The 22548-nt window shown below is 48.9% G+C and overlaps 9 protein-coding genes across 9 annotated transcripts; 4 read left to right on the top strand and 5 right to left on the bottom strand.

The window, feature by feature from the left end:
- Positions 1–340: 340 nt before the first annotated feature.
- On the bottom strand, positions 341–2263 carry HD556DRAFT_1234165 (protein kinase subdomain-containing protein PKL CAK Fmp29; the record flags this gene model as incomplete). The annotated part of the gene is made up of 3 exons (XM_041297648.1): positions 341–1281; positions 1338–1969; positions 2031–2263. The coding sequence occupies 3 exons, from the start codon at positions 2261–2263 to the stop codon at positions 341–343; spliced, it is 1806 nt and encodes a 601-aa protein (XP_041162120.1).
- A 65-nt stretch (positions 2264–2328) lies between these two features.
- On the top strand, positions 2329–3734 carry HD556DRAFT_283543 (uncharacterized protein). Its single transcript, XM_041310134.1, has 3 exons — positions 2329–2660; positions 2714–3182; positions 3242–3734. Exons 1-3 carry the CDS (start codon positions 2402–2404, stop codon positions 3714–3716), a joined length of 1203 nt encoding a protein of 400 aa, XP_041162119.1. The 5' UTR covers positions 2329–2401; the 3' UTR covers positions 3717–3734.
- On the bottom strand, positions 3650–5443 carry HD556DRAFT_283521 (WD40-repeat-containing domain protein). Its single transcript, XM_041310133.1, has 8 exons — positions 5302–5443; positions 5112–5252; positions 4930–5049; positions 4851–4874; positions 4675–4790; positions 4358–4626; positions 3952–4302; positions 3650–3903 (listed from the first exon to the last, which is right to left on the bottom strand). The coding sequence occupies exons 1-8, from the start codon at positions 5365–5367 to the stop codon at positions 3752–3754; spliced, it is 1239 nt and encodes a 412-aa protein (XP_041162118.1). The 5' UTR covers positions 5368–5443; the 3' UTR covers positions 3650–3751.
- A 17-nt stretch (positions 5444–5460) lies between these two features.
- Positions 5461–6308, top strand: HD556DRAFT_1234290 (uncharacterized protein; the record flags this gene model as incomplete). The annotated part of the gene is made up of 4 exons (XM_041297655.1): positions 5461–5699; positions 5752–5866; positions 5915–6047; positions 6094–6308. 4 exons carry the CDS (start codon positions 5461–5463, stop codon positions 6306–6308), a joined length of 702 nt encoding a protein of 233 aa, XP_041162117.1.
- HD556DRAFT_283587 (uncharacterized protein) lies at positions 6278–9738 on the bottom strand. Its single transcript, XM_041310135.1, has 8 exons — positions 9107–9738; positions 8048–9052; positions 7757–7998; positions 7626–7704; positions 7376–7576; positions 7232–7318; positions 6992–7177; positions 6278–6939 (listed from the first exon to the last, which is right to left on the bottom strand). The coding sequence occupies exons 1-8, from the start codon at positions 9680–9682 to the stop codon at positions 6370–6372; spliced, it is 2946 nt and encodes a 981-aa protein (XP_041162116.1). The 5' UTR covers positions 9683–9738; the 3' UTR covers positions 6278–6369.
- A 56-nt stretch (positions 9739–9794) lies between these two features.
- HD556DRAFT_1359619 (rab-protein geranylgeranyltransferase) lies at positions 9795–11330 on the top strand. Its single transcript, XM_041302584.1, has 9 exons — positions 9795–9822; positions 9876–9986; positions 10041–10168; positions 10222–10451; positions 10504–10698; positions 10757–10840; positions 10901–10975; positions 11026–11172; positions 11219–11330. Exons 1-9 carry the CDS (start codon positions 9820–9822, stop codon positions 11236–11238), a joined length of 993 nt encoding a protein of 330 aa, XP_041162115.1. The 5' UTR covers positions 9795–9819; the 3' UTR covers positions 11239–11330.
- Positions 11331–12415: 1085 nt separating this feature from the next.
- On the bottom strand, positions 12416–13440 carry HD556DRAFT_1359610 (uncharacterized protein). The gene is made up of 3 exons (XM_041302583.1): positions 13260–13440; positions 13005–13205; positions 12416–12957 (listed from the first exon to the last, which is right to left on the bottom strand). Exons 1-3 carry the CDS (start codon positions 13290–13292, stop codon positions 12859–12861), a joined length of 333 nt encoding a protein of 110 aa, XP_041162114.1. The 5' UTR covers positions 13293–13440; the 3' UTR covers positions 12416–12858.
- Positions 13441–14633: 1193 nt separating this feature from the next.
- On the top strand, positions 14634–15005 carry HD556DRAFT_1441455 (uncharacterized protein; the record flags this gene model as incomplete). The annotated part of the gene is made up of 1 exon (XM_041306309.1): positions 14634–15005. The coding sequence occupies one exon, from the start codon at positions 14634–14636 to the stop codon at positions 15003–15005; it is 372 nt and encodes a 123-aa protein (XP_041162113.1).
- A 903-nt stretch (positions 15006–15908) lies between these two features.
- HD556DRAFT_1192460 (uncharacterized protein) lies at positions 15909–16493 on the bottom strand (the record flags this gene model as incomplete). Its single annotated transcript, XM_041296206.1, has 1 exon — positions 15909–16493. A coding segment is annotated over one exon (585 nt), but the record flags the coding sequence as incomplete, so codon positions are not given.
- Positions 16494–22548: the final 6055 nt, after the last annotated feature.

Below are 22548 nucleotides of genomic sequence, written 5' to 3'. Positions count from 1 at the left end.
AGGATCAACGAGAGGAAGTGTCACAAGGCGCAGAAGCTAAGAAGTACTGTGACAGTATGGTGTCGATGGTGATCAAGATAACGAGATAGTGCAAGAAAGGTAGAGAACAAGCTAACAAGAGAAGCTAACAGCTAACACACCCCCTCACCGAGATACCAAATGTAATCCGATGGACTACTTACTTTGCATACCGCGACGCATTTCCATTTCGGCCAGCACTGGGTCGATTCCAACACGTTCTTGGCTCCTTCGGCGATTGCGAGAATATTGTGGATCCGCTTTGTCAGGTCACTCGATGAGAGCCAGAGGCGCAACACCGAGGAATATCTAGCTCGATTTATTACATGTATTCCTCTTCGTCCATGTCGTCCAAGGGCCAGTGTGCCGCGATCTGAGCCCATTCCTCCTCCGACTCGGCCGCCGCCAATCCATCCTCCTTCAGCTTCTTGCTGAGTACCATGGCCTCTTCGTAGTGCTCGGCGGGCATCCAGCCCTCAGGCCCGAAGCCGATCATAACCCGGCACCCCTCTAGAGACTCATCCGCTTCTCTCTGTTCTGCATCCAGCTTCATTGTCTCGTGTACGTCATCGGGGTCGAACACGACAGGACACGGCGGGCCTCCCCCCGTGAGCGTCTTCCAGTTCTCTGTTGCTTGTATCAACGCAACCTTCAGCGCGAGAGTTTCGCCCTCCCACGGGTCACTGGCGTAGCAGAAGAGGCGACGGCGGAGCATGCCCATGGGGTCCGTTAACGCTGCGTAATGAAGCTCGTTGTACTCCTCCGTGTTTTTGACGTAGTGGTAATGGACGAGGCGGCGACGGTAGAGTTCCATCTCTCCGCTTTGCTGGGTTTCGTCCAATTCATCCAACTTCTCCGGTAGCGAAGGCCGCGTCATAGATTGCGAGCCAATATCATCATAGTTCTGTAGCTGTTGGGGTATACCAGTAAGGAGAAACAGGGGTAGGATCGAGGTGTGTTGCCAGTCGATCAGGCCGACGACGTGCAAGTTAGAGTCGGGCGACCTAGAAACGATGACATTGCTCGGCTGCAGGTCAGGATGGCGGATGCGGAAATGATCGAGGGCCGGGTTCCTGGGGATGAGTGAGGATGCAATGAGGAGATAGTGGACCAGGTTCTCGATGTGATCTGACGGCGGCTGCTCCTGGTACTTGTAAGCCTCCCTCCTTACGCGTTGGAACGGCAACAGCGGTCGACCAAACCGCCGTAAATAAGCTAGTTCCTTTTCGGCCCCTCTTATGAGGGCTGCTTCGGCACTTTCGTCTGCAGTTATCAGCTAGTTTAAGGGAGTAATAATAAAAAAGCAGCGAGTGGCCTACATGGTCCTCGATCTAAGTCGAGCTGTGATCTCCTGCCATACCATAGACGCAAACTTGTACCTGGGCCGACGCAGAAACGCTTGTTCTCTAGTGTGATGCCCGGCCTAGTAGGCCAAGAGGCGCTCCCAGCTGCATTCTTCAAGTCTTGGGCATAGTAAAGGCTTCCGCCAGCCGGGAAAGTAATTGACATCATCTTCGACTCGAGTTCAGCAAGTTGACGTGAGATTGAAATGATTTCCCCTTCTCCTAGATCAAACCATATGTCGCTTAAATTGGTGCCTTGTACGAATTCCATAAAGATATACTCGGTCCCTGCCGCGTTGTTCGGCGTAGGTGAGTATCCGTATACCTCAGGTATAGGCAGCCCAGAGGAACGGAGGAAGGCCATAGTAGCCACTTCACTGGCGACAGCAAAGTACTTGGGAATCGTAGCCGGGTACAGGATACGCGCCACCATTTGGAAGCCACAGCGCATGGTAATGAGGAAGGTGCGGTTAAACCCACCCTCGGCTAGTTTTTCCATACGGATAATAGCATCAGGACTCCGATTGACGGCCTCCGCTGCAAGTCGACGTAGCTCAACGACCTTGAAGACACGTCTGCGTTCTGCGTGGCGAAGGTCATCGTTGAAGCTGAACATATTAGATTACAGGTTAGACGTATACCCCATAGAATAACATGTATGAGACTTACATCCACCGCCCTGACGTATATTCAAAAAAGTCGCTAGGAGGATGCGCCATGATAGAGAACTCACGACGTTGCGGCCAACCGGTCGGGGTGGGGATGGAGCTAGAGTAGGAAACGCGACATGAACGCGGTGAGGAGCGAGGACGGCGCAGAGACTGCCGGACTGAAACTGCCGGGAAGTCGAAGACGACCTTCAAGAAGGGACGGAAGAAGGGATCAAAAAAGAGAGGCTGCATTACATAATAAGAGAAGACTGGATGTTTTTAATTTTGGTCTCGTGATCGCGTCTTATCTAGCATGGGTATAAAGTAGTATACTCACCCTCATATGAAATCACCTTGGAAAGAGTACTCTAGTGTCTCACAGACTCAGTCATGATAAGCACACCGAACGTTACAGGAATCGCAGTTATCACAGTTGCTCTTGCTGTCGTATGTTACGGCAAGGGTGTTTATCCACGCAGCTTTTGGAAGTTCCTGCGACAGAAAACAGCCCTTGTGGCTGGCAGAGGACTACCAGACTTTGCTCGGTTGACAGGCTTCCCTCATCCAAAGCCAGTACACGATTTTAACATTGCTCACGCTCGTCCTCGTCCATACCGGCCTTTCAGATGGGAATACCACCAGAACATGTGTATGCGGGCTGTATCGCCGTTAGTATGCTTCGCTTATCTATATCTTTTGTAGCCCTCAAGAAGTTGGAACCAGACTATTGGCTGGAGCTAGAGAGCACATATCGCGATCGCATTAAGCAACGGCGACAAATCTATGCCCTCCATGGCAAATGCGTCATAGATGAGCTGCCCGGTAGCGAAGCAGCTTCAAAGGAGTTGATGCAAATGGTTATTCAGTACCTCTGCATGAGGTACCCCCAACAGTTTGAGTTTGATGAGTGGACTTTGACGTTCCGCAACCACATCATCGGCTCGACGGCTGACATTTCAACGGTGCATCCACTGGTTTTCTTACTTGAGAATGTCCCGGAGGACTTCCTCATCACCCAGGAAGACCCCGATACTGGGCTCTACACCTTACGAGCTGCCGTCTCAACATCAGCAGTTGGCTGGAATATTGGTCAGAAGATGGGCAAACCACTGCATGAAATTCATGGCCCAGTTCCCGATTATAAGGAGAAGATGGCGTTCTCAATGGACAGGTAAGTAATGTAGTAAATATGTCAAGCTCACTTATAAGAACACCGCAATGAATTTACAGGTACTTTTCTAAGATGCCTTGTGACAAGCCCATTCAGCGAGCGTCATGGGGCCTTGAAGTCGGGGAGCCTCTCTATCTCCAGACGGATGAACCAGAGTGGAGTCATCGTCACCATCAGAATCCAGACCTCCCTCTCACCGACATTCACATGCGAGTCGATTGGCAAACATTACGCCGCCTGCCAAATTCCCGCGCCATCGTGTTCAACTTCAAGGCCTTATTCACGCCGGTGACAGATTTCCGCGAGGAACCATTCATTCCAAAGTTGCTTTTGAAGATTTTGCTCGAAGGCAAGAAGCCTATCATGGAGTACAAAGGAACATGGTCCGTCGAGCACAAAGTTATACCTGCATTACGAGAGTGGGCAAAGGAGCAAGAGGACAAGGGATGGGTCCCAAAAGATTGGCAGGAGAGGACATTGAACGAGGACCCCTTTTATCCCGGGTGGGAGAAGCATTACCCGATTCCTACCTAACAGCCGCAGATCAGATCGATCATTCTTGAAGTATCTCAGTCTTCCTCCATGAGTTCTGCGAGTTCTCTCTCTTCCTCTTCCGTGATCTCGACTTGATCCTTAGCATTGCCACTGGGTTGGGGAGTGGGAGCAATAACTGTAGCTTTCGACTGTCCAGCAGGGTTATCTGGCTTCGAATCATGGAGTTCTACAGGAATTATTTGAATGTATCTCAATACCCACAGTATGGACTTACCACTGAATCGCCATCTGCGAATGGTGCCATCCAGACTGGTACTGATTATCCATGGCTCTATGCGTGTTCTTCCGTCGTCTGTGCGACTTTTCTGAATCCATAATCTCAGCGCAGTGACATCATGCCAATGTGCGTCGATCTCCCCTAGAACCTCAGGCTCGGATGGTGTTGAGACATCATACAAGCGAATAACATCCCCATATCCAGTCACGATATACGGCTCTTCAAGATCGGAGAGTGCCAGTGGAAGAATCGCTCGCACAGGCAATGGGTGCGTGAGGGGTGGAATGGGTTTTTGCTCTGAGGATTCTGGTTGGTAAGGAACGACTTGTACTGTTTCATCCGATGATGCTGAGGCAAGGAGTGAGCTAAACAATAGCATGCCATGGTGAGCGATCGCTATTACCTGTCCAGATGTAACCTGCATCATAAATGATTTCGGTGATGCGCGTTCGGTGGTGGTTGAGAGTGTCCTGAAGAGTGCTTCGCCACCGAGGCCGCGGCCCGCCCTCTCTTTCCAGCTTCCACACCTTCAATACTCCCATGGTGTCAGCGGTAAAGAGGGTCACGGAACCATCGGCATTGGCAATTCCAGCAATGCATTCTACTGGGCGACTATGAGCCGAGACTGACCCGGCAGGCTGTGGAGGCTTCTCAAGAATGTCGGTTAGATCCCTAAGCGCAGATGTTAGGACTGCTAGTATGAGAGGAGTTCGGTTTTACCAGAATTTGACAATCTTATCGGAGCTACTGCTGACCAGGAGCTTCACAGATGGCACGACAAGTAGAGTTTTGACAAAATCATCGTGAGCAGCCGTCGTTGAGATTAGGCCCTTTGTCTGCAAGAGACGACCTGCATTCAGTATATACAAGGACATGAAATGCGTTCAGGTACATACATTAGTATTCCATATTTTGATGGTCTAGCAGAAGGACTCCGTTAACATCACTTCAGTGGCTGTATATATTATCCCTTGCCTTGTCCCAAGACCCAGTTATCAGAAGCTTTTCATCACCCGAATTCGGGATCCTGTCATAAAAGGCGAGACAGGTCACCGGCGCGTGGTGACCTCTGTATATCTGTAAAGTCTTCCCTGTCTACAAAATGCGCCGTGATCTCTCAAGTCGAGTGATGCAGATGGTCGAAAGTTGAAACGTACCTCTAAATCGATTTTCTTGGCCACATGCGCACTCTCAGCAATCCATGCGTAGTTGCCACGAATTTGAATGTCGATTGCGTTGCCGGTAAGCTGAATTGGAGACCCAAGAGATTTTGTTTTCTCCGCCTTTTGTCTGCGAGCCTGCCATCGATCTGAGCGACGAACAGCTGAAGCGATTTGAAGGACAAACTTCTGTCAGTTCAAGTTCAGCTGCTGATCTCAACAAATATGAGTGATCCGCGGTGATTTCAGACATTGTCGATATCGGTAAATGTAAGCCATTCGCGATTCAGTGGAATGACTATTTGGTATTAGGTAAAGGCTTCTGAAATAAACACATCCTGCATTCATGAGCAAGCGCCTAGCATCATTTCATGGCCCTTCTACGCCAACATCATCTCCTGCATCACAAGTAAAGAAATCAGTCACGCCAGCATCGCCATCCAGGGCTTCCGATGCGACTATTCATCGAAAATTTAAAACGTTGCTCTACGAGTTGCGCTCGATCGCAAATACATGGGATGATATCGTCCTCCTCGACGGCTTAAAAAGTGCGCGAACTCTAGTTGATTCCCGCACCGAATTGGAGTGTGTGCTTCATCTCTCATCCTTAGCGGTTGGTAATTATGAAGCCCTTCAGTAATGCACTTGCCATGGTCCCTGCCGATACACAGCCTGGGTCGCTCATCATTAGTCCAAAGCTCGACGCGATGGATGAATGTATCACTCTACTTGATTCTGTTCTCATGAAACTCGTAAGATGGTACCTGTCTTGTGATTCAATAGTAACGAACATTTGTTAGTCGAAACTATTGCGGAGAATGAGCACTGTGCTCGATAACATGGAGGCACTGATGTTTGAAGCAGAGAGGTTGAAGGGCTTTCAATGGTGCCACGAGGAACCTCTGTGGGTTTCATGGCCCATCGAGAAATTTGGTAGGCTAAGATCGCTCTTGTTGTGACTTTCTAACGAGGTTTGCAGTGCTGTCTTTGTCTGAGCTGACAACTCCTTATTATCGGTCTCTCGCACTTCATAAGGAACTAGTTGACACCTTGCGCAGTCATACTGTGTCATTCGAAGATTCTCGGAAGGCTATCAATCAATGGGTGGAGCAGCCTTTCCTAAGAGATGACGGTTGGGACGCAAAATGGGAGGACCTTTGTGAAGCAGAGGTTGAGAAATGGGACACAAGATAATACAGACCACTAAAAAAAGTAACAACACTCCCAATGTAATATAACAATAATATATCACCATTTATGAGTCTTCCTCGTCGGAAATATGGATCTCATCAGCGTTGTCCGCCTGTTGTGGCGCCAAGTCTGCTGCAGACGAGGCTTGGTCCTCATCTGGTCTTGGAAGAGCTGTCTTTTTGGCTGCAACGAATGCGGGACCTTTTGCTTGCTGCTCTGCAGCAGCCATCGGGTCTGCTGGCTGTGCAGCGGATGACTGCTCTGAGGTACCATTTTGTTGCGCTGACAACGTCTGGGCAGCAAGATATGATGCTTCGGTATTGAACTGGGCTTGGACACTCCGCTTGATACGAAGCATTTCCCTGAATGTATCTTCCGAACCCGTCTCGATTTCGAAACTGTTCCACTCCTGCCAGAACTTGGGATTGACGCGTGGGTCGCAGAATTGGGAAGCATGAGCATAAATGGCGCGAGCCCGGTCGATTTCGCCAAGTTTGCGTTCCAATGCTGCGAAACGTAGACACATCTCAGCAGTTTGCTTGTCAGGAAGGACCTCAAGTGCGCGCTCGAAGATTGGGCGGGTGGCTGGTAGGCCATAATTAGCTGTGGCCTTCGCGATGTATATAGTGTACATCTGTTACCATGATGTCAACGAAGGTCCTTATGGAATGCAACTGGGTGCGTACCTCAAATTTGTTCTCATCGGCGACAACCTGAGTTGCACGCTCATAAATAGACATGGCCCGCTTTGCTAGACCATAATCCTCTTCCAATTGACCATACATCAGGAACAGGGGCTTGCATGACTTCGGTGGACATTTTTCTAGTGCTTGTTCAAACAGGTCACGAGCCCGCTCCAACTTAGATCCTCCCTGAAAGGTATTAACAAGACGGGACAGATAACAGTTAAGCACAAAAGCACGTACATATCGCTTCACGAACTTCGCCAAATAAATATTCCATATTTCAAATGATATGGGGAAAGTGAAGACCTCTGTGCCGCGCTCGTACACCTGGTTGTAAGCACGTTGAAGAATCAGCCAAAAAGACAGTGATCAGATGAGCCGCACCTTGAAGCTGTCCTCCCAATATTGATTTTCTTCAAGGAAAGCAGCGTAGTTGACGATAACTTGAGCATTGGCAATCTTCAGATCCATAATCTTGTCATAGACAACCTTCGTCGATTCAACAGTCCCTATTGACTCCTCAAGGTCAACGTAGAATGACCAGAGCTTCAAGGATTTGAATAATCTGGCTTGGACGGGCAGTGACTGTCGGAAATCAGCAATTTTGACAAGTAGTCCACTAAAACGGGCTCACATGGTCATGATAATTGATTTTGGTGTTTTTAGGAATGGCAGCTGCGCGTTGCATAACTCTGACAGCCTCGTCATAGTTTCTGAGAGCAGACAGTCAGCAATTCAAATAAAAGCCTAAATGATGGTCCTCACTCGTGTCGAAGCTCCATCTCTGACCATTCACACCAAATGTCCGCGAGGTCCTCGACCGCTTTGAAATTTATTTTGGTGGCTTTCTCGAGAATTTTACGGGCGCTATCCAAGTCAGGCTCCGCCGAACCTGAGGATCCACCTTCCTCGTAGAACTTGGCGAAGTTAACGTAAAGTCTATGGAGGTTGGCAGTAGCCTTGCGGGGGTTGATAGTCTCCAATGCTTTGGTGTACGTGTCGGCCACCTGAGCACGCGTCAGATGAACCAATTTCAGCCTTCAGATTGATGCATACCTTTTCATCATCTTCGCCCCAAAGAGCAATTCTTTTTTCCCACTCCTGGACGTCGTTTGGATTTCTTCGGAGTAGAACATCGTTGACCAAAAACGGTCTTCTGTCGATAAGAGCTTCGAACTCCTTCATCTTAATGTCCATCTCTCGTTCAGTTTCCTTCGTGTCTTCGTCGTCATCTTCTTCTGGACTCTCGAGACTTTCCATCATTGCATTGATTAATGACTCGCAGAACTCTGCATATGCATCAAAAATCTGCGTGAAGTCCCTGATCGTCAATACCGTTGCGATGCCCGCTTCAAAGGTGCTTATCGCCCGATCAAACTCGCCACGTTTGATCCAGTAGGTCGCGAGCCCAGTCCAGAGACGGCCAGCTTGGTCTTTATAAACTTCAAGGCCGTCCTTGTGGACAATGCGTTCTATATTGAGCTTCCGTGGGCTGAGAGGATCTTCATCCTCATCGTATGCTCCATCAGTTCCAACCGGAACAGGGGGTCCATCCATACGTACGAGCTGCCCATCCGTTTGTGAAGATTCCGCGTCGGCTTTCGCATATACATCATTGGACTCGATTGTGGCTTCCACGTCAAACCCAACTTCATCAGAAAATCGCTCGACAATATCAAGGAAATCTCCAAGAAGCTGATATGAGCTCTTCCCTTCGGGACTGACATACTCCCCTCGTGATGCTTTTCTTGCCAGTGAGAGCAAGAGCTTGGCAGCTTCGAGAGGCCGTGGTACAGAGTCTACAGGAGAGAGGAGAATGGAGGTGTAGTGTTCGGTAACACTTGGATCAACAGTAAGGTAACGCCGGTAGACGGACACTGTGGTAGATCCGCCCTTCGTCTCGGCCCAGAGTAGATACCGAACCCATATTCGGGAATGTAGTGAAGGCGGTAGAGTACGCAAAGCTCGGTCAAATGTCCGACGAGCATGCGTGTGTGAGATGAGAGATGGGCACATAGGGTGGAAGAAGATGGATGTGTACATTAGCCATAATCTGGGTAGCTGAAATGATTCTGCAGTTAGTACAAACACAACGGTTTTGGCAATAAAGCGTACTTTGGGTAACCACATGAGGGCCCTTTCATATGTAGCAATCAGCGATCTCCATTCGCCCCAACCTACGACTCCGTTAAGGCCATCCTCCCATGACTCTAGGTCCTCCTTCTCCTCCTCTAAAGCATCTTTCATTTCCGGTAATTTCTTCCTTCCGCCAGCCCTTTTCTTGATCACCTGTCTGCCGAGAACATAGGACATTCTCATCTGGAGGTACGACTTCCATAGTTTGAACGAGCCAGGAAACTGAACAATAGCTGCTTCGTAAAGGTAAGCTAGACACTGCAACGAATGTCTAGCCAGTGGAGTCGCGAGTGGACCGAGGAGTGTCGCAATTTCATCGGGCACGTTTACGCGTCGTTCTGCCTTTAGTTGCGCGCTATATGCCTCTTTCGTCGTATGTATAGCAGTCCACCATGCACGAAAAGAGGATGGGTTTCGGAGAAGGTCTTCCTCGCGCTGAACATCCTTGATAGACAACAAGTTTGAATAGGTTGTAGGTGTCGGTATTGGAAGTGTCACAGGAAATTGGGATGCCAGTAAGTCCACTGAAGTCGACTTCTCTGCAACCGAAGGCATTTTGAGATCCTGGTATTGAGTTTTGAACGAGAGCACAGCGCCGCCAGAGTTAGAAAGAGTATTTATTTATTTATTTTTCTCAAGATCTAGTAAATATTGATAATCAAACTCTCCCTGCTCACTATTAACCAACTGCTATGGTAAGAATTACGTTCAGATCGTTCTGCGCACAATTTGAATAGGCATAAAACAGCATAACGTCAAACGTCATAAACAGACTCCAGAGGCTCTTGCTGAAAAAAGACAGCGAGAAAAGTCCAAGATCGATGAGTACCTCGCTTTAACAGACGATGTGTTATCTCGAGTACGAATCGCTCTCACTTGGGTACCGTCATCTTTCTGATTGAAATCTGTGTAGAAGAAGAAACAGGACTGGAGCAATGATGCTTTTGAATTGACGCAGCGTTTGCTCCAGATCAACCCTGAATTTTACACCGTGTGGAATTATCGTCGAAATATCTTACTCAACGGTATATTTCCTCAGAGGTGCGCATGTACGAACATGACGCGAAATTTCCTCAAAATTGGTGCTCTCGCAGTACTCCAGAGCAAATAAATAACCTTCTCTCTAACGAGCTTTCCATGACTACTACAGCTCTGAAAGCAAATCCGAAAGTCTACTGGATATGGAATCACCGTCGCTGGTGTCTCGAGAATGTCCCAGACGGGCCAGAACGCAACGAGGTACCGTCTATGGAATGGAGACAGGCAAATTGGGATAAGGAACTCTTTGTAGCGGAGAGGATGCTGGACGCAGATGCAAGGAACTGTGAGTCATCTCACCGCTGCAACCGCACATGTTTGATACCCACTTTCTCTAGTCCACGCTTGGAATTATCGCAGATATGTCCTCGCAAACATGCCCACACGAAGGCCTGAGACCTCAGAGTTGGCTTACACTTCTCGCAAAATTGGAGCAAATTTCTCCAATTTCAGTGCATGGCATCAAAGGTCTAAGACCTTGGTCGGACTGTGGGAAAGTGGTCAGCTGGATCCTATCCAGTCGAGAGACGACGGTACGTGCCTTTTTCAATCGGATTAACTTCTCTGAGCTTTTTTTCTTTTCTTTAACAGAGTTCGAGTTTGTAAGCAACGCATTATACACCGACCCAGAAGATCAAAGCGCGTGGATATACCATAGATGGCTCATTGGTTCCGGTTCGACAACAGGCTGTTTCATATGCAATTCAACGTGGATTGACTTGGTGCATTGAGCAGGGGAGAACAAAGCACAATTGGAACGCGAGATACAACTCATCTTCGAATTGCTTCAAGAGCAACCTGATAGCAAATGCAAGCGGTCATGTTTGTTAATCTCGCAACTTCTCAATTCTTTTTTACAGGGTGTATGGAGTCATTGGTCCACTATAAGCGACTTTTACTTCAAAATCACGCTCAAGATTCCCAAACGCTGAAACAGGAGTGCGGAGAGTTACTTTCTCGGTTGGCAGACTTGGACCCTATTCGGTACTTCAGATATCAGGATTTAAGTAAGCTCTCTGTACCAGTGTGCAACAAGGTGCTTATTATTTTCAGAGAGGGACCTCGATCAGTAGTTTATTTTGCTTGGTTTTCTGGTTAATCTATTTGTTGTTCGCGCTGATCAATTGCGTTCCATCTTCATCTCCGCCTCTCGGTGTCTTCAATAAGTCGTGACTGTTTTGATCGCTAGGCCTCAGGCTTAGCCTTGCATCCATTGGGCTTCCATACGTATTCCCTGTAAGTGAACCGCCTTTAAGGGATGTGGTTTTGCGGTTTGCGATAGTATGCATAGCCGTCTGTGGCAACACCCCAGTTCTCATCAACAACACCTTGGATATCTGCATTCGCACTGTTACCTGAGATAACGCTATATTTTACTAGACCCTATGGTTGTCAAGAGAGACGTCGCGGGAGGCGTGAGGCGCTGACAGTAAGTGTGCCCGATGATCTTTTTAGTGACAACACTTACACTTGGCTGCATTTTGTTTTTTAATGGTTATTGTTCTCAGACGCAGCGTCTCTTTCTTTTTATCTGCGTGTTTTACCACAAAACTCGCAACCCGCCCTCATTGCGAGTTCTCCCGAATGCCCTACGACGATTGTAATGTCAAGTTGTATCCCGTTCAGAACTTCAAGAATCGCGACGGCTAGACTGTTCAAAGCGACTTTTGTTTGCGAGAAACTCGGGTCTAACAGATTGCCTGTATTGTTTGTCCTTGATCTCGACATCAGAGGATGCATATGCTGCCGTGATGGGTTGTTGTCTGTGCAGGATAGTGCGTGACATATTTTTATATCCATCGTGCACGTTGGTTCAAAGACTTGGGTGTGTGTTTCACTGGGATTATAAACTTCAAGTCCGAAAGCTGGACCAGTTTGATTTGACTCAGACGAGGACGAGTATAAAAATAATAGGGGAAATATGAGGTATGTTGCTTCGATGCAGTGAAAAGGCTCGTTGGGATGAGGGAATATGTCCACAATCGTTCCGGTGTTGTGAGACTAAGTGATTGATCATCACTTCTATCCCCTTCACCATCTCGTTCAGCCACCAATTTCCTTTAAATCCGCAGTCACCGGTGTTACGCCCTCTGCGGATCCGCACTCACCCCTCTTGTTCTTTTTACATAAATATACATATCACGTTTTCAAGTTGCAACACTTGGGCTTCTATTCTCTAAGGCGCTTTACTGCGTGGACCGTCTGCATCGACGCTCACGAGGCGGTGTGACAAATCCATGTATCAGATGTGATACTAGGCTAAGGAGACATGACAAGTTCTTGGTGAAAGTTCTGCTGCTACTCCACTGACCGATATGTTCAACCCGAAGCACCCGAACCCTGAGTGGTCCATAACAATTATCACGCCTAGTCATCAGCAGCACCGTCAATTTGAAGACATGCAGCTCCTACACTAGCGTGATGCCTGTCAGCAACTTGTACGGGGGAGGTATTTTTATCGACCGGCCTGCAAGACATTTTTAAGACAGATCCAACAAGAATGCTACTAGCTTACTGTCTGCCCACAACGCTGACAACGTAGAACGAAAGGACTCCATGTGCAAGGAAGGCCACACAGCTCAAGATAGTTATGATGTTGACAACACTATTGTCAGACCAGAAGCAGGCGATAAAGATAGCTGCCCCAAAGCAAACGCCATACTCGTCAGCAGATCTGAACAACATCTAGTGCCTCACTCACACACAAACAGAAAAAAAGTAGCAACAGACAGACAGAATGAGGGGTATGCCAACCATAGCAGCAGCGCGATGACTTGGTGTCGTGGCATGCACTGTGCCGCGTGTCAGATCGTGAGCCAACGCAGACAAACGGACTCACTTTGAGGGTTTCCATGTCTTTGTGAGCGGTGCTAGTTTCATAGATAACAAGCACAGCAGATCCGGATATTACGCTGAGCAATGCGGCACCAAATGAAACCATGGCGAAGATGTACGAGATTGAGGAGTTATAAGCCATCAAATGCTCGATAGGAGGCACGGACGACAGGAATAGAGTAGCAGTTGCAAGTACGAGCCCGGCCTGAAGTCCAGCTATAGAACGTTAGCCATAAGGATCGGAATATATCAAACATACAGTGATGTTCGAGTTCTGGAATCGATTGACCATTATTGAGACATGGTCCTTCCATTCTTTGTTCTTTGTATCTTTCCAATGGTCGAGAGACTCCCGACAGACTGCAACAATGCACAAGATTTTGAACGCCAACCTCAGGATAGGATTATTGGGAGCTCGACAGTTTTCGGGGACTTGAGAGTTTACAGACTCGGACGTCATAGCAGGGATGCAACTTCTGGGCGCTTGAAGTGGGACTGGAGGGCAATAAGAAGACTGACTATCTATAACGTGGATACACGATGCACCACTCCACAGGACGAAATTCAATGGTTCGATTCGTTAGAGAATCAAACTAAGTTGACGAGAACGGCATCAGAACACTGCTAAATCACTGCGTGCAAAACACTCACATAACCCGTGTTCAGAAAGATCGTCGCTTGTGGGAACGGAATGCCATGAGGTACTTAGCCTGGCCTGCTGGATAGCCAGTGAATTCAAATTCTGATCAAGGTTTAGGCCCAGCCGGGTCACGTAGCGCTCAAATTTACGTTCAACGGTCTTCTCGAGCGTTTCTTTTATGGATGAGTCCATGGAAGCTGGAAGAATCAAGATCGAGTCCTTTCCTGCGAGAAGCGCTCGCTTGAATGTTAAGTGAAAGGCATTACTGGTGCGTGAGTTATATGTGAACCGTGCCACGATGCAGATCTATGGAGTCGAAGTCCTAGTTGCCAACTGGTCAGGACGAGCGCTTCATACTCACTGATCAGGATTATTCTCGGACCCGAAAAGGGTACGGGTATAACGATTTCTTAGTGATCATGATCACTCACACACGTTGTTCATATACATAGCCGGTCCGAATTAAGGGTTCGTGTTGGAGTATCGGGTGCCCTGTCCCAACTCGGAGCCTCTATCGGTTCCGAAATGAGGTAACAGTCTCATGACTCATGTCAATGATGAGGCTATGTATGGACTGGCCAAATCCAAATCCAACAAATCAATATTTGCTCACCTGGCCTTCCCAATAAGTAAGCCTTATTAAGCTTGGTGATTACGCGTATTGCCAAGCCTAACTAGGCTTGGTTACAGTCAAACTCCAACACCAGCATTAAATATCGCCCCAAGGGCCTTTTTACCTTACAGCCTACTACTACCTACCCGCTCAAAAGGGTAAGAACTGTTCCCCGCCCTCTTCATGTATACAGTACTTCCCGCGACCTCTCCAACTTATCCAAACTTTGAACAACGGCGGCTTCCCATGCCCCTTCTACTCTTCCTATACACCCTCGACATTGCTGAGGGGTCATAACCATGATCGCAAACAATCCAACCATCTGTCTAGTGTCCTAGGCACTGTACTACTCCCCTCAAGGCACCCTACCTGCCCACCACATGCCACACGCCACACCACACCACACCACACCATCCTCTTCATTCCTGCTACCCAGTATCCGGGCACCCGTGCTCCCAACATCTTCCTCTATACCTGCCCGCCACACGCCACACGCCACGCCATCCTCCTCATTCCCACTACCCAGTATCTGGGCACCCGCACTCCCAACATCTTCCTTTATACCTGCCCGCCACACGCCACACGCCACACGCCACACGCCACACGCCACACGCCACACGCCACACGCCACACGCCACACGCCACACGCCACACGCCACACGCCACACGCCACACGCCACACGCCACACGCCACACGCCACACGCCATCCTCTTCATTCCCGCTACCCAGTATCCGACATGCCACGCTGTAGAAACAACAATACAGAGAGGAACAAATGAAGCTCCAGACTGTATCTATAATGTTGTGAGGCCGCGCATTGCCTAGTCTGCTATACTTGACACGACAAGTGCGTTCGACCCTAAAGGGGAAGCGAGTGCAGCAAGGATCTAGAAGTAGATGCTGAAGGCACTACTGGTTGGCTGATGCGAAGCGCGGGAAAGCGCGCGTGCGTATATAGAGATAAGAGATGATAGTGCTACTTTCTAGAGAGAGATTCCAACTAAGCTGAGTTGTGTGTCATGAACATGGGGGTTCTAAACTACTTTCTGGTATGTACTACTGGCACTTATGTATGGCGCCTAAGCGCTGTCATGCGGAGCTGAAGTGCTACCGAGTAAGGTATGTAAAGATATATGTAAGTAAGGGTCCATGATAAAAATAAAGGTGGAACGATATGCAAATAAGAGAAATGGAAATATACGCACTAGAGAACTTGGTGGACAGTGGATGGATGCATCTGAATGGCTGGTGCTATAGGGCGCTCAAGCGTGGGAAAGCGCACGCGCATATACATCGTGAAGCGCGGGAAGTGCGCATGCATGTTGCACGTTGCGCGGGAAAGCTGCGCCTCATGTAGGAATAGCTGCGGACAGCATACAGAGTGATGCTGCAAGTTTGTGCCATGTACTCCCTAGTGAAAACTGCCATATCATGCAATGAGAGGCACGAGTCTCTACACCGGCACTAAGGTACAAAATTTGAGTATAGATCGCTAATTGACTATAGAAAGTTGAGGAGACATGCTGCAAGGGTGTCAAGATGGGATAGACACAAATGGTTGCTGTCCTTAGGATTCGTGTATCATTGCTTGGAGGATGAAAGGGTGCACCCAAATATATTTTCGAAACTCATCTGAAGACCACCTTCCTGCTCTTTGAATTATGTCTGGAGAGACCCCCACAAGCACGAGAGCTGTTGCTCCACCGGCTTGTATGGAGTGCCCACTGAAACCACAATTTGCAAAGATGTGCTGGAAATGTGTTGTAAACCAAGAACAAGTCAGAATTAGGCTGTTTGCGCGCAGCCACAGTTCCAGGTGATGAGGGAACACTGTGTCGCGAGACATCAGGTAATTCAAGAAAATCTCCATGCAATTGTCTTCATATGATGTGCATTGCACGAGCACCTGACTACCATGTCCAAACTTATCTGTCTTGGACACAGGTAGAATGTATGATACACAGTTGTCCTCGACGTCCACAGTGTGACACATAGGGACAATGTTGTAGGATTGAATGTGAGGTGCGTCAGGCCACACAAGTTCTCCAAGATGTTGAAGTGTTTTGAACCCAAAATATAGTTGTGCAAGGAAGAGGATGTCATCGTGATCTGCAGATGTATGATAATGCAAGAAAGCTGTATGGAGATTGTTGTGTGACAGGGGTTGTTTTCTTTTCACTGGGTGGCTGAAACATCGCTTGCAACCGGCGAGAGTTCTCTGCACCAAGCGCGAATGACGTTGTAGCACTTGAGCTTGCACTAGGCTCATATTCAGCTGATTCACGATTCATGTCCAATGCCCGTTGCATGATAATCACTTCCCACTCAATCCAATGCTTTGACAGCAGACCCGACGTTTCGGCTGTATTGGACCTGATATTTTCCTGTGCACTTGTCCTATCCATGTCCCTTCCTGTCTTGCTAGCCCCACTAGGTGCGTAGTTCATTATTTCGCACATTACTCACATTGCAGCAAGTGCTATCACATGTTTTCCCATAGTCCGCAGCACCTCGTGTTTATTTACATGTACTTCGGATCCGAAATATTCCACAGCTACATTCGCCTATGGGTTCCGCATTTCTATGTACTTACATATATATTGGACTGATCTCAAGCATTATTCATCATCCAAGTAGTGGGGAGCCGTTCCCTGATGCTTTGTGGTCAAACCCGATATTTTGTAGTTCTTAGTTGACATTGCAAATATTACCACTCTTTCTATCTGAAACACCCATCTTTATTGATATTCTGCATACCACTCGCTTTCCCGACATTCGCTATTGCTATTCCCGTAATCTGCTGAACCTGCACCCGAAACCCGCTGTAGAAACAACAATACTGAGAGGAACAAACAAAGCTCCTGACTGTATCTGTAAATGTTGTAAGGTCGCGCGTTGCCTAGTCTGCTATACTTGAGACGACAAGTGCGTTCGACCCTAAAGGGGAAGCGAGTGCAGCAAGGATCTAGTAGTGCGCGCCAAAGGCGCTACTGGTCGGCTGATGTGAAGTGCGAGAAAGTGCGCAGGTGCGCGCGAGGCGCGGGAAAGCGAAGGTACGCGCGAGGCGCGGGAAGCGCGCGCCTGTGTGAGCGGAAACAAGTGAGAGTAAGTGTGAGCTTGCTTAAGTGGTGATATGATGCAAGACAAGAGATGAGAGTGCGAGGTGCCAAGGAATAGATTGCAACTATACTCTGCTAGGTAGTCAGTGGGTAAGTGGGAGCTAAAGTAATTCCCTCCTGGTAGGTAATGCTGGCGCTTATATGGCGCCTAAGCGCTGTCATGCGGAGCCGAATCGCTACCGAGTAAGGTATGTAAAGATATATGTATGTAAGTAAGGGTCCATGATATAAATAAAGGTGGAATGATATGTAAATAAGGGAAATGGAAATACACGCACTAGAGAGCTTGGTGGACAGTGGATGGATGCTTCCGGAAGGCTGGTGCTATAGGGCGATCAAGTGCGGGAAAGTGCGCGCGCGTATACATCGTAAAGCGCGGGAATGGTGCGCGCATGGCGCGCGTTGCGCGGGAAAGCTGCGCCTCATATAGGGATAGCTGCAGATAGCACACAGAATGGTGCTGCAAGTTCGTGCAATGAACTCCCTAGTGAAAAGTGCCATATCACACCATGAGAGGCATGAGTCTCTACATCTCCCAGGGACTTAAATTCTGAGTGTCCCCACTCAGCGCGTGTGTGGTGAGGATTTTGTGCGATATTATGCGCGGGTGATGCATGTACAATGCTTGGGTTGTTGGGCGATGAATGCACAAGTGCAGGAATTATCACATGGTATGCGTGGGGCGCGGGAAGTTGCGCGCACATTGTGCGGTGCGCGGGAATGTGCGCGCGTTAGGCACGAGGGCGCGGGAATGTGCGCGCATTAGGCGCAGAGGTGCGGGAATGAAGCATAGCATGGTGAATTGCGAGGGTGACTCTGATGTGAATAATGCACCATGGGCGTGAGGCGATGATGTGAGAGTGATCTGGATGTGGCGCGCGAAGCGTGGGAAAGTGCGCGCGCACAAGGCGCGAGAAGGCGCGTGAGTGTTGCCTGTGTTGTATTCTGTGGGGACACAAGGTGCTGTCGCGCAATGATCTCAGAGTCCAATATGCGTGCGTGGGCATGGTGCGAAGTGGCGTGGTCCAAGAGCGATCCAGTCCATGTCCAAACCAAGTCCTGCTAGGCGCGCTAAATATTAGGTGCTAAAGGGTTGAACAGCATGAGTAAAACTATATGTGAAAATGCGAAGGAAAAACAGTAAACTTTGCGGATGTCCTATCCGACTTGTCTTCTTCGTGCGGCTGTCGACATCTACACCTTCCTATGAGCAAGGCGCGGGAAGCGCGTGCACGCGCGCACGAGGCGCATGGGCGCGGGAAGATTGCGCGCATATGGGCGCGTTCTAAGGTAAAAAGAGCATGGTGCCGCATCATGCGTGCGAAGAGAAATTAATATCCTATTGAGCTAGGTGGGCACAATCTAAGGTTGTTTTGTTCTTTTTCTTCTATGTTCTTCTAGGTGATTCCTATATGCATATATATCAGTGTGTTATTAGTCCTTGGGACGGTGTTATAATGAGAGAAAATAAAAATGAAAGAGCGCTGGACGAAACCCAGGGTAAAACGAACGATATCCTATGAAACAGTGTTGGTATATGTTTTTCTTTAGTGCGCCGCTGAAGTGCTCAATCCTCCTCCTTGAGCGCGTGCGAGTGCACGTGACTAGCGCACTACGCGTCTCTTGCGAGCTGACACTTTACCCAAGGTAGGGTTGGAATGCGCTTGGGGGGGCTTGTAACCGGCAGAATAAATTCCTGCACAACGCGCTGCAGGTTAAAGGCGCGCCAGTGGGAGGCGCTGCGAGGGGTGTAGAGGTGCTCTACAAGCTGATAGGATGCGCGCGATGTGCGCGCCTTGGGGCGATTTCGCGCGAATTTGATTATATTGGCCGAACACGCGAGGAACGGCCATTTCTCTGCAAATGTGTTAGCGAGAGACATATATAGCATGGAATTAGGCGCAAATGTTGCGCAAATGGGCTGTAAGGGTGGTTTATCAAGGCGCAATAGGCGCACAGGTGAAAAGGAATAGTGCACATTAGGGTGTGCAGGAACGAAATTGACATGGTAAGCAAAAACGTGAAGAATGCGAATAAACGTGGAAAGTGCAAAGTTAAAGATGATGATAGGGGAGTTAGGCGCATATGTATGCATCAGGCGCGCGCCTAAGTCGCGCCTGGATGACTGATTGGAATATATTTCGCGTGGAATGACAGAAATGTGATTTAAAAGGGGAGGAACGATAGAAATGCGATAGTGCGAAAACTCTGCTAAAATAATGAATGCGCGAGGCGCGGGAATTATCGCGCGATGCGCGCGATCATGGCGCGTGAATGAGGGGTGGTGCGAAGATGAAGTTAAAGTGTTTGGAATTGTCATATAGCTCCTTAAGAGCTTTAAACATGAAAAAGACAAAAAACGCGAAATGAGATGAGGATAAATATACAATGCCTCTAGGTGCGCGCATTGCACGTCCTTAGGCGCGATGTGGTGCGCCTGAGTTACCCCAGGGTCGCCTGAGACATGCTCTGCTTGGTGGTTGGGCAGTGCGATACACGGATGCTTCAATGGCAAGCGATAGTCACTGGAAGCAAATAGCACGATGTGCACGTGATCGTTAGTGACAATTGGGATTACCGGAGGCAAACTCTGGTTGATGCATGGTGCGACTTGAGCCTCTGATGCAGTAGGAGGCTCCTCTATAGGCGCGCTAAGGTGCAATAGATGTTTAGGGTCATCCCTGACCTCTGATGATGCGAGCGGTGATAGCGGTGATGGCGATGGTGCGATGGGCGAGGTTTCTTCCTTAAGCGATGCGATAGGCGAGCGTGTTTCGGGCGATGGTGTAATATCTTCCATAATGGGCGCGTTATTGTGCAATAGATGTTTAGAGTCATCCCTGACTATGGGCGATGTGATGGTGATGGGTGAGCGTGTTTCAAGTGGCGCGTTAGTGTGCAATAGATGTTTAGAGTCATCCCTGACTATAGGTGATTCGATTGATGCTGATGCGGGGCGTAAATGAGAATTGTCAGCGTGCAAAACAGGCGATGAAAGAGATGATGATGGGGGCAAAGAGGTGCCTGTGGTGCGCTTCTGGTTGCGCTTTGCGAGTGCGTGCTTGAGTTCGTGATCTAAAGCGATGCAGTCTGGTATAGCTTTGCGTGCTGGCGCAGTTGATGGTTCTGGTGCGTGTGAATCGCGCGAAGGCGCGGGAAAGGCGCGGGCGGGAGGCGTGAGAATAGGAACTGGTGGCCTTTTGTCAAGTACTACATCTGAGGGTGTGCGATAGAAGAGTCCAGCTGTCACACTAGCGCTAGTGGTCGTATCCTGGGTTGCGCGGCTCGCGTGATAGTGATCCTTGCACTTAGCCACTTTAGCTTGTACTGGTGCAGTTGCTGTGAATGAGTTCGCAATTGGCGCTACCACAGGCGCGCTAACTGGCGCGCTTGGCGCGGGAAAAGCGCACGCAGTTAATAGGAACTGCGCAGCTGCGAAGACGTCCATAAATGGGTATGGGTCGTATGGATGGTGGTCAGGGAACTTGATCATAAGGCGCAAGTGAATTTGCGCCTGAGCGTTGCTAGGGATTCCTTCCATGAATACGCGGTCGCGTTCGGCCTTTCCAATGCGGTCTTCATCCATAAGTGGCTGCATGATCTTCCTGAATGCGCGCAGGTAATTGCTTAGTTCTGTGCAAGAGGGCATCGGTTTGTTAGCGTATTCGCGCGCGATGGCGCATAGATCCGCGAGCGCGTAGCGCCTCTTTCCATCCCATCCAGGATACATTACCTTAACTTCTGCCATGAATGCGTCATAATCATCTACTGCCGCTTCAGGCATGCCTTTCCATAGTTCTCGATCATCGCGCTCAAGGTAGCGAATAATACCTTTGATGCGGTCAAGTCCTTGGAGTCCTGCTTCCTCAGCGAGCTGCTCATATGCGTCAATGAATTCAGCGAGGTTGTCTGTAGTGCCATCGAACTTGGGCGCATTTGTTGTGCCGCGGATGGGCATTCTAAAGGGCATTGAAGCGCGGGAAAGGCGCGCGCACGAGGCGCGAGAATGCGCGACTACTAATGGTTAGCTTGTGTAAGTGCAAAGAGATTGACCTATATATATGCGCTAAATGGCGCTAAGTGCGAAAGTGCGTAAAAGTAGATCTTGCTGACTGTTCCCCTCACGGTGGGCTCCAGTTGTAGAAACAACTATACTGAGAGGAACAAACGAAGCTCCTGGCTGTATCTGTAAATGTTGTAAGGTCGCGCGTTGCCTAGTCTGCTATACTTGAGACGACAAGTGCATTCGACCCTAAAGGGGAAGCAAGTGCAGCAAGGATCTAGTAGTGCGCGCCGAAGGCGCTACTGGTCGGCTGATGCGAAGCGCGAGAAAGTGCGCAGGTGCGCGCGAGGCGCAGGAAAGCGAAGGTACGCGCGAGGCGCGGGAAGCACGCACGCACGTGAGCGGAAACAAGTGAGAGTAAGTGTGAGTTTGCTTAAGTGGTGATATGATACAAGACAAGAGATGCGAGTGCGAGGTGCCCAGGAATAGCTTGCAACTATATTCTGCTAGGTAGTATGTGGGTGGTAAGTGGGAGGTAAAGTCTAAGTTGGAAAGTTCCTCATAGTATGTAATGCTGGCGCTTATATACAGCGCCTAAGCGCTGTCACGCGGAGCCGAAGCGCTACCGAGTAAGGTATGTAAAGCTATATGTAAGTAAGGGTCCAAAATAAAGGTGGAACGATACACAGATAAGAGAAATGGAAACATACGCACTAGAGAACTTGGTGGACAGTGGATGGATGCTTCTGGATGGCTGGCACTATAGGGCGCTCAAGCGCGGGAAAGCGCGCGCATGGCGCGTGTTGCGCGGGAAAGCTGCGCCTCATATAGGGATAGCTGCAGATAGCACACAGAATGGTGCTGCAAGTTCGTGCAATGAACTCTCTAGTGAAAAGTGCCATATCACACCATGAGAGGCATGAGTCTCTACACCGGTCCATATTTCCTAATATACTACCGGCCGGTGCAATTTCAGGGGTGGTTTGGTTGTGTCAATCAGTTCATATTTGATTGAGATACAGGCAATACAAGATTCCATGCTAATTGACCGGGCAGGTGGATATCGATTCAAATTGACCGGTTCAAGTGGACCAGTCCATATCCTGCATTATATGGGTAAATGGGGCACAATGAAGATGAGTGGGCCAAGGATCACTACCATCCAGTAGAAT

Source organism: Suillus plorans (assembly GCF_016647745.1).
Source record: "Suillus plorans strain S12 chromosome Unknown HD556scaffold_18, whole genome shotgun sequence".
Lineage (NCBI taxonomy): Eukaryota > Fungi > Basidiomycota > Agaricomycetes > Boletales > Suillaceae > Suillus > Suillus plorans.
The sequence above is the reverse complement of the archived record's forward strand: the minus strand, read 5'-3'. Positions and strand labels throughout refer to the sequence as shown.

What these genes read in the sequence shown, in the direction of transcription:
- HD556DRAFT_283543 (XM_041310134.1), top strand. Translation starts at nt 2,402, where the DNA reads ATGATAAGCACACCGAACGTTACAGGAATCGCAGTTATCACAGTTGCT. An exon ending in GGAATACCACCAGAACATGT is followed by an intron (nt 2,661 to 2,713) that starts GTATGCGGGCTG and finishes TATCTTTTGTAG; the next exon opens with CCCTCAAGAAGTTGGAACCA. An exon ending in ATGGCGTTCTCAATGGACAG is followed by an intron (nt 3,183 to 3,241) that starts GTAAGTAATGTA and finishes ATGAATTTACAG; the next exon opens with GTACTTTTCTAAGATGCCTT.
- HD556DRAFT_283521 (XM_041310133.1), bottom strand. Translation starts at nt 5,367, where the DNA reads ATGTCTGAAATCACCGCGGATCACTCATATTTGTTGAGATCAGCAGCT. An exon ending in TCAAAATATGGAATACTAAT is followed by an intron (nt 4,791 to 4,850) that starts GTATGTACCTGA and finishes CGTCTCTTGCAG; the next exon opens with ACAAAGGGCCTAATCTCAAC. An exon ending in TCGCAGATGGCGATTCAGTG is followed by an intron (nt 3,904 to 3,951) that starts GTAAGTCCATAC and finishes TAATTCCTGTAG; the next exon opens with AACTCCATGATTCGAAGCCA.
- HD556DRAFT_283587 (XM_041310135.1), bottom strand. Translation starts at nt 9,682, where the DNA reads ATGCCTTCGGTTGCAGAGAAGTCGACTTCAGTGGACTTACTGGCATCC. An exon ending in CGAAGTTCGTGAAGCGATAT is followed by an intron (nt 7,178 to 7,231) that starts GTACGTGCTTTT and finishes AATACCTTTCAG; the next exon opens with GGAGGATCTAAGTTGGAGCG. An exon ending in CCGATGAGAACAAATTTGAG is followed by an intron (nt 6,940 to 6,991) that starts GTACGCACCCAG and finishes TCATGGTAACAG; the next exon opens with ATGTACACTATATACATCGC.
- HD556DRAFT_1359619 (XM_041302584.1), top strand. An exon ending in CAGACGATGTGTTATCTCGA is followed by an intron (nt 9,987 to 10,040) that starts GTACGAATCGCT and finishes AAATCTGTGTAG; the next exon opens with AAGAAGAAACAGGACTGGAG. An exon ending in CTTCAGATATCAGGATTTAA is followed by an intron (nt 11,173 to 11,218) that starts GTAAGCTCTCTG and finishes TATTATTTTCAG; the next exon opens with AGAGGGACCTCGATCAGTAG.
- HD556DRAFT_1359610 (XM_041302583.1), bottom strand. Translation starts at nt 13,292, where the DNA reads ATGGTCAATCGATTCCAGAACTCGAACATCACT. An exon ending in TCCAGAACTCGAACATCACT is followed by an intron (nt 13,206 to 13,259) that starts GTATGTTTGATA and finishes GCTGGACTTCAG; the next exon opens with GCCGGGCTCGTACTTGCAAC. An exon ending in AAGACATGGAAACCCTCAAA is followed by an intron (nt 12,958 to 13,004) that starts GTGAGTCCGTTT and finishes CACGCGGCACAG; the next exon opens with TGCATGCCACGACACCAAGT.